An 11,588-nucleotide genomic window follows, 5' to 3' on the forward strand; every position below is an offset into this window, starting at 1 on the left:
ACAGAACCAATCCCTGTGTCTGCGCTGAATGTGACATTATATCAGTGTCAGGGCACAGTGACTCACTTTACTGACCCATCTGGCACTGTGTGTATTTCCTACCTTCTGTCTGTGTCTCTGCTTGTTCTCAGTAACACTATCCTGGCTCTGTCAGTAAAGTGTGTGACAGAACCAGTCCCTGTGTCAGCGCTGAATGTGACATTATATCAGTGTCAGGGCACAGTGACTCACTTTACTGACCCATCTGGCCCTGTGTGTATTTCCTACCTTCTGTCTGTGTCTCTGCTTGTTCTCAGTAACACTCTCCTGGCTCTGTCAGTAAAGTTTGTGACAGAACCAGTCCCTGTGTCAGCGCTGAATGTGACATTATATCAGTGTCAGGGCACAGTGACTCACTTTACTGACCCATCTGGTCCTGTGTGTATTTCCTACCTTCTGTTTCTCTGCTTGTTCTCAGTAACACTATCCTGGCTCTGTCAGTAAAGTGTGTGACAGAACCAGTCCCTGTGTCAGTGCTGAATGTGACATTATATCAGTGTCAGGGCACAGTGACTCACTTTACTGACCCATCTGGCCCTGTGTGTATTTCCTACCTTCTGTCTGTGTCTCTGCTTGTTCTCAGTAACACTGTCCTGGCTCTGTCAGTAAAGTGTGTGACAGAACCAGTCCCTGTGTCAGCGCTGAATGTGACATTATATCAGTGTCAGGGCACAGTGACTCACTTTACTGACCCATCTGGCCCTGTGTGTATTTCCTACCTTCTGTGTCTCTGCTTGTTCTCAGTAACACTCTCCTGGCTCTGTCAGTAAAGTGTGTGACAGAACCAGTCCCTGTGTCAGTGCTGAATGTGACATTATATCAGTGTCAGGGCACAGTGACTCACTTTACTGACCCATCTGGCCCTGTGTGTATTTCCTACCTTCTGTCTGTGTCTCTGCTTGTTCTCAGTAACACTCTCCTGGCTCTGTCAGTAAAGTGTGTGACAGAACCAGTCCCTGTGTCAGTGCTGAATGTGACATTATATCAGTGTCAGGGCACAGTGACTCACTTTACTGACCCATCTGACCCTGTGTGTATTTCCTACCTTCTGTCTGTGTCTCTGCTTGTTCTCAGTAACACTATCCTGGCTCTGTCAGTAAAGTGTGTGACAGAACCAGTCCCTGTGTCAGCACTGAATGTGACATTATATCAGTGTCAGGGCACAGTGACTCACTTTACTGACCCATCTGGCCCTGTGTGTATTTCCTACCTTCTGTCTGTGTCTCTGCTTGTTCTCAGTAACACTCTCCTGGCTCTGTCAGTAAAGTGTGTGACAGAACCAGTCCCTGTGTCAGCGCTGAATGTGACATTATATCAGTGTCAGGGCACAGTGACTCACTTTACTGACCCATCTGGCCCTGTGTGTATTTCCTACCTTCTGTCTGTGTCTCTGCTTGTTCTCAGTAACACTCTCCTGGCTCTGTCAGTAAAGTGTGTGACAGAACCAGTCCCTGTGTCAGCGCTGAATGTGACATTATATCAGTGTCAGGGCACAGTGACTCACTTTACTGACCCATCTGGCCCTGTGTGTATTTCCTACCTTCTGTGTCTCTGCTTGTTCTCAGTAACACTCTCCTGGCTCTGTCAGTAAAGTGTGTGACAGAACCAGTGCCTGTGTCAGCGCTGAATGTGACATTATATCAGCGTCAGGGCACGGTGACTCACTTTACTGACCCATCTGGCCCTGTGTGTATTTCCTACCTTCTGTCTGTGTCTCTGCTTGTTCTCAGTAACACTCTCCTGGCTCTGTCAGTAAAGTGTGTGACAGAACCAGTCCTTGTGTCAGCGCTGAATGTGACATTATATCAGTGTCAGGGCACAGTGACTCACTTTACTGACCCATCTGGCCCTGTGTGTATTTCCTACCTTCTGTCTGTGTCTCTGCTTGTTCTCAGTAACACTATTCTGGCTCTGTCAGTAAAGTGTGTGACAGAACCAGTTCCTGTGTCAGCGCTGAATGTGACATTATATCAGCGTCAGGGCACAGTGACTCACTTTACTGACCCATCTGGCCCTGTGTGTATTTCCTACCTTCTGTCTGTGTCTCTGCTTGTTCTCAGTAACACTATCCTGGCTCTGTCAGTAAAGTGTGTGACAGAACCAGTCCCTGTGTCAGCGCTGAATGTGACATTATATCAGTGTCAGGGCACAGTGACTCACTTTACTGACCCATCTGGCCCTGTATGTATTTCCTACCTTCTGTCTGTGTCTCTGCTTGTTTTCAGTAACACTCTCCTGGCTCTGTCAGTAATGTGTGTGACAGAACCAGTCCCTGTGTCAGCGCTGAATGTGACATTATATCAGTGTCAGGGCACAGTGACTCACTTTACTGACCCATCTGGCCCTGTGTGTATTTCCTACCTTCTGTCTGTGTCTCTGCTTGTTCTCAGTAACACTATCCTGGCTCTGTCAGTAAAGTGTGTGACAGAACCAGTCCCTGTGTCAGCGCTGAATGTGACATTATATCAGCATCAGGGCACAGTGACTCACTTTACTGACCCATCTGGCCCTGTGTGTATTTCCTACCTTCTGTCTGTGTCTCTGCTTGTTCTCAGTAACACTATCCTGGCTCTGTCAGTAAAGTGTGTAACAGAACCAGTCCCTGTGTCAGCGCTGAATGTGACATTATATCAGCGTCAGGGCACAGTGACTCACTTTACTGACCCATCTGGCCCTGTGTGTATTTCCTACCTTCTGTGTCTCTGCTTGTTCTCAGTAACACTATCCTGGCCCTGTCAGTAAAGTGTGTGACAGAACCAGTCCCTGTGTCAGCACTGAATGTGACATTATATCAGTGTCAGGGCACAGTGACTCACTTTACTGACCCATCTGGCCCTGTGTGTATTTCCTACCTTCTGTCTGTGCCTCTGCTTGTTCTCAGTAACACTATCCTGGCTCTGTCAGTAAAGTGTGTGACAGAACCAGTCCCTGTGTCAGTGCTGAATGTGACATTATATCAGTGTCAGGGCACAGTGACTCACTTTACTGACCCATCTGGCCCTGTGTGTATTTCCTACCTTCTGTGTCTCTGCTTGTTCTCAGTAACACTCTCCTGGCTCTGTCAGTAAAGTGTGTGACAGAACCAGTCCCTGTGTCAGCGCTGAATGAGTTGTGTGTGTTTCAGGTGCCTATAAAGTGCGATGATGTTGCCGTGTATTTCTCTATGGAGGAGTGGGATTATATAGAGGGACACAAGGAGCTTTACAAGGACGTCATGATGGAGACTCGCCAAGGACTAAGGACTATGGAGATCCCAGGAAACGAGAGCTCAGGTAACGCTGTGTAGTAATAAATATCTCACTCAGGAATTGCACATACACTACTGACGTGACTAACAGAGCAAATCTACAGCGAATCTATCATGCGTGATCTAATGAGCTGTCTGATTATAAACTAGTTTTCTCTTGTTAAGTGTAGTCAGTCCACGGGTCATCCATTAGTTATGGGATTATAACTCCTCCCTAACAGGAAGTGCAAGAGAATCACCCAAGCAGAGCTGCTACATAGCTCCTCCCCTCTACGTCATTCCCAGTCATTCTCTTGCACCTAACTAAAGATAGGACGTGTGAGAGGACTGTGGTGTTTTTAAACTTAGTTTTTATTTCTTCAATCAAAAGTTTGTTATTTTAAACGACACCGGAGTGTGTTGTTTGTTCTCAGGCAGCATTAGAAGAAGAATCTGCCTGAGTTTTCTATGATCTTAGCGGTCGTAACTAAGATCCACTTGCTGTTCTCGGCCATTCTGAGGAGTGAGGTAACTTCAGAACAGGGGATAGCATGCAGGGCCCACCTGCAAGGAGGTATGTGCAGTAAATTATTTTCTAAGGAATGGAATTGACTGAGAAAATACTGCTAATACCGATGTAATGTAAGTGCAGCCTTAAATGCAGTAGTAGCGACTGGTATCAGGCTGATAAGTATGTATGCATACTCTGAGGTATTTTCTGGGGAATGCAATTTCACTTAGAAAAAACTGTCAATTTTAAAGTAATATTTGAGCCTTCACTGCAGTGAAAACGACTGGCAGCAGGCTTATTAATAACACTTCATAAGTTTCAATTATAAAACATTAATCGTTTTTCCTGAGGTACTTGGTGATAAAACTTTATGGGCATGATTTTTTACCACATGGCTGTCGTTTTTTCTGCATAAAAACAGTTTACTGAGCTTCCCCACTGTTGTAATATGAGTGGGAGGGGCCTATTTTAGCGCTTTATTGCGCAGTTAAAATTCAGTCACAGTCTTCCTATTTCTTCCTCCATGATCCAGGACGTCTCTACAGAGCCCAGGGGTCTCCAAAACTAGTTTTGAGGGAGGTAATCAGTCACAGCAGACCTGTGACAGTGTGTTTGACTGTGTTAAAAACGTTTATTATTACAACTGTTAACCGTTTTGGGTATTAAGGGGTTAATCATCCTTTTGCTGGTGGGTTCAATCCTCTGCTAACTTTATACATTTTCTGTAAAAATTTGGTTGCTTTAACTAATTTGGTTCATTGTTAATTCAACTGTGTCACATTTTTATGTTTCTTAAAGGCGCAGTAGCGTTTTTTATATAGCTTGTAAATTTATTTAAAAGTTTTTTTTTCCAAGCTTGCTAGTGTCATTGCTAGTCTGTTTAAACATGTCTGACTCAGATGAATCTCTTTGTTCACTATGTTTAAAGGCCAATGTGGAGCCCAATAGAAATTTGTGCACTCAATGTATAGATGTCACTTTGAATAAAAGTCAAACTTTATATGTTAAGAAAATATCACCAGACACGAGGGGGAAGTTATGCCGACTAACTCTCCTCACGTGTCAGTACCTTCGCCTCCCGCTCAGGAGGTGCGTGATATTGTGGCGCCAAGTACATCAGGGCGGCCCATACAAATCACTTTGCAAGACATGGCTAATGTTATGACTGAAGTACTATCTAAATTGCCAGAATTAAGAGGTAAACGCGATTACTCTGGGGTAAGAACAGAGCGCGCTGATAATAGTAGAGCCATGTCTGATACTGCGTCACAATTTGCAGAACATGAGGACGGAGAGCTTCATTCTGTGGGTGACGGGTCTGATCCAAATAAACTGGATTCAGATATTTCAAATTTTAAATTTAAGCTTGAGAAACTCCGCGTATTACTAGGGGAGGTATTAGCAGCTCTGAATGATTGTAACACGATTGCAATTCCAGAGAAAGTATGTAGGCTGGATAAATATTTTGCGGTACCGGTCTGTACTGACTTATTTCCTATACCTAAAAGGCTAACAGAAATTATTAACAAGGAGTGGGATAGACCCGGTGTGCCCTTTTCACCCCCTCCTGTATTTAGAAAAATGTTTCCAATAGACGCCACCACACGGGACCTATGGCAGACGGTCCCTAAGGTGGAGGGAGCAGTTTCTACTCTGGCTAAGCGCACCACTATCCCGGTAGAGGATAGCTGTGCTTTTTCAGATCCAATGGATAAAAAGTTAGAGGGTTACCTTAAGAAAATGTTTGTTCTACAAGGTTTTATATTGCAACCCCTTGCATGCATCGCGCCTGTCACTGCTGCGGCGGCATTCTGTTTTGAGTCTCTGGAAGAGACCCTTAGCACGGCTCCATTGGATGACATTATGAACAAGCTTAAAGCCCTTAAGCTAGCTAATTCATTTATTTCTGATGCCGTAGTACACTTAACCAAACTTACGGCTAAGAACTCCGGATTCGCCATTCAAGCGCGCAGAGCGCTGTGGCTTAAATCCTGGTCAGCTGATGTGACTTCTAAATCTAAACTGCTTAATATTCCTTTCAAAGGGCAGACCTTATTCGGGCCCGGCTTGAAAGAAATTATCGCTGATATTACTGGAGGTAAGGGCCATGCTCTGCCTCAAGACAGGGCCAAACCAAAGGCTAAACAGTCTAATTTTTGTGCCTTTCGTAACTTCAAGGCAGGAGCAGCATCAACTTCCTCTGCTCCAAGACAGGAAGGAACTGTTGCTCGCTTCAGACAGGGCTGGAAAGCTAACCAGTCCTGGAACAAGGGCAAGCAGGCCAGAAAACCTGCTGCTGCCCCTAAGACAGCATGAAGTGAGGGCCCCCTATCCGGAAACGATAAGACCGCGAGGCATAGCGGTAGCTCCGTACCTAGACGACATTCTGATACAAGCGTCAAGTTGCCAAACTGCCAAGTCTCATACGGAGATAGTTCTGGCATTTCTAAGGTCGCATGGGTGGAAGGTGAACGTAGAAAAGAGTTCTCTATTACCACTCACAAGAGTTCCCTTTCTAGGGACTCTTATAGATTCTGTAGAAATGAAGATTTACCTGACGGAGGCCAGGTTATCAAAACTTCTAAATGCTTGCCGTGTCCTTCATTCCATTCAACACCCGTCAGTGGCTCAGTGCATGGAGGTAATCGGCTTAATGGTAGCGGCAATGGACATAGTACCATTTGCGCGCCTGCATCTCAGACCGCTGCAATTGTGCATGCTAAGTCAGTGGAATGGGGATTACTCAGATTTGTCCCCTCTGCTAAATCTGGATCAAGAGACCAGAGATTCTCTTCTATGGTGGCTTTCTCGGCCACATCTGTCCAAGGGGATGCCCTTCCGCAGGCCAAATTGGACGATTGTAACAACAGACGCCAGCCTTCTAGGTTGGGGCGCAGTCTGGAATTCCCTGAAGGCTCAGGGATCATGGACTCAGGAGGAGAGTCTCCTTCCAATAAACATTCTGGAATTAAGAGCAATTTTCAGTGCTCTTCTGGCTTGACCTCAGTTAGCAACTCTGAGGTTCATCAAGTTTCAGTCGGACAACATCACGACTGTGGCTTACATCAACCATCAAGGAGGAACCAGGAGTTCCCTAGCGATGTTGGAAGTCTCAAAGATAATTTGCTGGGCAGAGTCTCACTCTTGCCACCTGTCAGCGATCCACATCCCAGGCGTGGAGAACTGGGAGGCGGATTTTCTAAGTCGCCAGACCTTTCATCCGGGGGAGTGGGAACTTCATCCGGAGGTCTTTGCCCAACTGATTCATCGTTGGGGCAAACCAGATCTGGATCTCATGGCGTCTCGCCAGAACGCCAAGCTTCCTTGTTACGGATCCAGGTCCAGGGATCCGGGAGCGGTGCTGATAGATGCTCTGACAGCACCTTGGGTTTTCAACATGATTTATGTGTTTCCACCATTCCCGATGCTTCCTCGATTGATTGCAAGAATCAAACAGGAGAGAGTATCGGTGATTTTGATAGCGCCTGCGTGGCCGCGCAGGACCTGGTATGCAGATCTAGTGGACATGTCGTCTTGTCCACCTTGGTCTCTGCCTCTGAGACAGGACCTTCTGATGCAGGGTCCTTTCAAACATCCAAATCTAATTTCTCTGAAACTGACTGCATGGAGATTGAACGCTTGATTCTATCAAAGCGTGGATTCTCGGAGTCAGTTATTGATACCCTGATACAGGCTAGGAAACCTGTTACCAGGAAAATTTACCATAAAATATGGCGTAAATATTTATATTGGTGCGAATCCAAGAGTTACTCATGGAGTAAAGTTAGGATTCCTAGGATATTGTCTTTTCTACAAGAAGGTTTAGAAAAGGGTTTATCTGCTAGTTCGTTAAAGGGGCAGATTTCAGCTCTGTCTATCCTTCTACACAAACGTCTGGCAGAAGTTCCAGACGTTCAGGCTTTTTGTCAGGCTTTGGCTAGGATTAAGCCTGTGTTTAAGACTGTTGCTCCACCGTGGAGCTTAAACTTAGTTCTTAACGTTCTGCAAGGCATTCCGTTTGAACCCCTTCATTCCATCGATATCAAGCTGTTATCTTGGAAAGTTCTGTTTTTGATGGCTATTTCCTCGGCTCGAAGAGTCTCTGAGTTATCTGCCTTACATTGTGATTCTCCTTATCTGATTTTTCATTCAGACAAGGTAGTTCTGCGTACTAAACCTGGGTTCTTACCTAAGGTAGTCACTAACAGGAATATCAATCAAGAGATTTTTGTTCCATCATTGTGCCCTAACCCTTCTTCAAAGAAGGAACGACTTTTGCACAATCTGGACGTCGTCCGTGCCCTGAAATTTTATTTGCAGGCAACTAAAGATTTTCGTCAAACTTTTTCTCTGTTTGTCGTTTATTCTGGACAGAGGAGAGGTCAAAAAGCTTCGGCTACCTCTCTCTCTTTTTGGCTTCGTAGCATAATACGTTTAGCTTATGAGACTGCTGGACAGCAGCCTCCTGAAAGAATTACATTCTACTAGAGCTGTGGCTTCCACTTGGGCCTTTAAGAATGAGGCCTCTGTTGAACAGATTTGCAAGGCTGCAACTTGGTCTTCACTTCACACTTTTTCAAAATTTTACAAATTTGACACTTTTGCTTCTTCGGAAGCTGTTTTTGGGAGAAAGGTTTTACAGGCAGTGGTTCCTTCCGTGTAAAGATCCTGCCTTGTCCCTCCCGTCATCCGTGTACTTTTAGCTTTGGTATTGGTATCCCATAAGTAATGGATGACCCGTGGACTGACTACACTTAACAAGAGAAAATATAATTTATGCTTACCTGATAAATTCTTTTCTCTTGTAGTGTAGTCAGTCCACGGCCCGCCCTGTTTTTACGGCAGGTCTAAATTTGAATTAAACTCCAGTCACCACTGCACCCTATAGTTTCTCCTTTCTCGTTTGGTTTCGGTCGAATGACTGGGAATGACGTAGAGGGGAGGAGCTATGTAGCAGCTCTGCTTGGGTGATCCTCTTGCACTTCCTGTTAGGGAGGAGTTATAATCCCATAAGTAATGGATGACCCGTGGACTGACTACACTACAAGAGAAAATAATTTATCAGGTAAGCATAAATTATATTTTATACCTAACAAAAATATTAAAAACACAGTTAAAGGGTCAAGAGGAATTATTGTTAAATCGATTATATATTCATTTATATATGTAAATGTATAAGTGCAAAAAGTAACAGATGTTTTGTTCTTAATTGAATACATTTAGATGCAACAAAAATTGTTTCATATTAATTTAACAAAATAAACTGATTGTATTCTTTATTAGAATTAACAGGTCACAGAGATGAAAATCTAGACACAGGATCATGTAGAGAACTTGTACAGAATATTCAGCCTGTGGAGACCCCATCAGACGTCTCTGCAGGTAACAGATCTATGGCACAAGCTACTATTAATGTTTTCAAATACTGATGTGTTGTGTAATATTACTGTATAATCAGATTGTGTGAGATAACTGCACTTAAATCCATTTAACCAAAAAACTAATTTTATTCTTTATTACAACTAACAGGTCTCAGTGATGAACATCTAGACACAGGATCACATGGAGAACAGAATATTCAGCCATCAGATGTATTTGTAGGTGAGTGATCTATGGTATAAGCTTCACAGTTAGAAAACTCACATTCTAAAATGTTTTCCCCCTATGTAAATGATGAGCCTCAGTACAGACGGATTGTAATAATAAAATCTATTTGGTTCACATCCTTACCTTGTATTATCTTCTCTCTCACCCTCTGCTTCATGTAAATGGTACACACACACGCCCTCTCTTCCCTTCTCTCTCACCCTCCGCTTCATGTAAATGGTACACACACACACCCTCTCTTCCCTTCTCTCTCACCCTCTGCTTCATGTAAATGGTACACACACACGCCCTCTCTTCCCTTCTCTCTCACCCTCTGCTTCATGTAAATGGTACACACACACCCTCTCTTCCCTTCTCTCTCACCCTCTGCTTCATGTAAATGGTACACACACACCCTCTCTTCCCTTCTCTCTCACCCTCTGCTTCATGTAAATGATACACACACACCCTCTCTTCCCTTCTCTCTCACCCTCTGCTTCATGTAAATGATATACACACACGCCCTCTCTTCCCTTCTCTCTCACCCTCTGCGTCATGTAAATGATACACACACATGCCCTCTCTTCCCTTCTCTCTCACCCTCTGCTTCATGTAAAACATAATTTATGTAAGAACTTACCTGATAAATTCATTTCTTTCATATTAGCAAGAGTCCATGAGCTAGTGACGTATGGGATATACATTCCTACCAGGAGGGGCAAAGTTTCCCAAACCTTAAAATGCCTATAAATACACCCCTCACCACACCCACAATTCAGTTTAACGAATAGCCAAGAAGTGGGGTGATAAAAAAGTGCGAAAGCATATAAAATAAGGAATTGGAATAATTGTGCTTTATACAAAAACCATAACCACCACAAAAAAGGGTGGGCCTCATGGACTCTTGCTAATATGAAAGAAATGAATTTATCAGGTAAGTTCTTACATAAATTATGTTTTCTTTCATGTAATTAGCAAGAGTCCATGAGCTAGTGACGTATGGGATAATGACTACCCAAGATGTGGATCTTTCCACACAAGAGTCACTAGAGAGGGAGGGATAAAATAAAGACAGACAATTCCTGCTGAAAATAATCCACACCCAAAATAAAGTTTAATAAAAAACATAAGCAGAAGATTCAGACTGAAACTGCTGCCTGAAATACTTTTCTACCAAAAACTGCTTTAGAAGAAGAAAATACATCAAAATGGTAGAATTTAGTAAAAATATGCAAAGAAGACCAAGTTGCAACTTTGCAAATGTGATCAACCGAAGCTTCATTCCTAAACGCCCAGGAAGTAGAAACTGACCTGGTAGAATGAGCTGTAATCCTCTGAGGTGGAGTTTTACCCGACTCAACATAGGCAAGATTAATTAAAGATTTCAACCAAGATGCCAAAGAAATGGCAGAAGCTTTCTGGCCTTCTCTAGAACCGGAAAAGATAACAAATAGACTATTAGTCTTTCGGAAAGACTTAGTAGCTTCAACATAATATTTCAAAGCTCTAACAACATCCAAAGAATGCAATGATTTCTCCTTAGAATTCTTAGGATTAGGACATAATGAAGGAACCACAATTTTTCTACTAATGTTGTTGGAATTCACAACTTTAGGTAAAAATTCAAAAGAAGTTCGCAACACCGCCTCATCCTGATGAAAAATCAGAAAAGGAGACTCACAAGAAAAAGCAGATAATTCAGAAACTCTTCTGGCAGAAGAGATGGCCAAAAGGAACAAAACTTTCCAAGAAAGTAATTTAATGACCAATGAATGCATAGGTTCAAAGGGAGGAGCTTGAAGAGCTCCCAGAACCAAATTCAAACTCCAAGGAGGAGAAATTGACTTAATGACAGGTTTTATACGAACCAAAGCTTGTACAAAACAATAAATATCAGGAAGAATAACAATCTTTCTATGAAAAAGAACAGAAAGAGCAGAGATTTGTCCTTTCAAGGAACTTGCAGACAAACCCTTATCTAAACCATCCTGAAGAAACTGTAAAATTCTCTGTATTCTAAAAGAATGCCAAGAAAAAAGATGAGAAAGACAGCAAAAAATATAAGTCTTCCAGACTCTATAATATATCTCTCTAGATACAGATTTACGAGCCTGTAACATAGTATTAATCACAGAGTCAGAGAAACCTCTTTGACCAAGAATCAAGCGTTCAATCGCCATACCTTTAAATTGAAAGATTTCAGATCCTGATGGAAAAAAAGGACCT

General features: G+C 43.2%; 1 protein-coding gene across 1 annotated transcript in view; it reads left to right on the top strand.

The window, feature by feature from the left end:
• Positions 1 to 11,588, top strand: part of LOC128661355 (gastrula zinc finger protein XlCGF66.1-like) — a 158,523-nt gene that overhangs the window by 47,729 nt on the left and 99,206 nt on the right. Inside the window, exons 4-6 of the mRNA XM_053715619.1 lie at positions 3,164 to 3,311; positions 9,060 to 9,158; positions 9,306 to 9,377. Coding sequence (XP_053571594.1) covers positions 3,164 to 3,311; positions 9,060 to 9,158; positions 9,306 to 9,377 — 319 coding nt within the window. The remainder of the gene's footprint in view (positions 1 to 3,163; positions 3,312 to 9,059; positions 9,159 to 9,305; positions 9,378 to 11,588) is intronic.

Source organism: Bombina bombina, chromosome 5 (assembly GCF_027579735.1).
Source record: "Bombina bombina isolate aBomBom1 chromosome 5, aBomBom1.pri, whole genome shotgun sequence".
Lineage (NCBI taxonomy): Eukaryota > Metazoa > Chordata > Amphibia > Anura > Bombinatoridae > Bombina > Bombina bombina.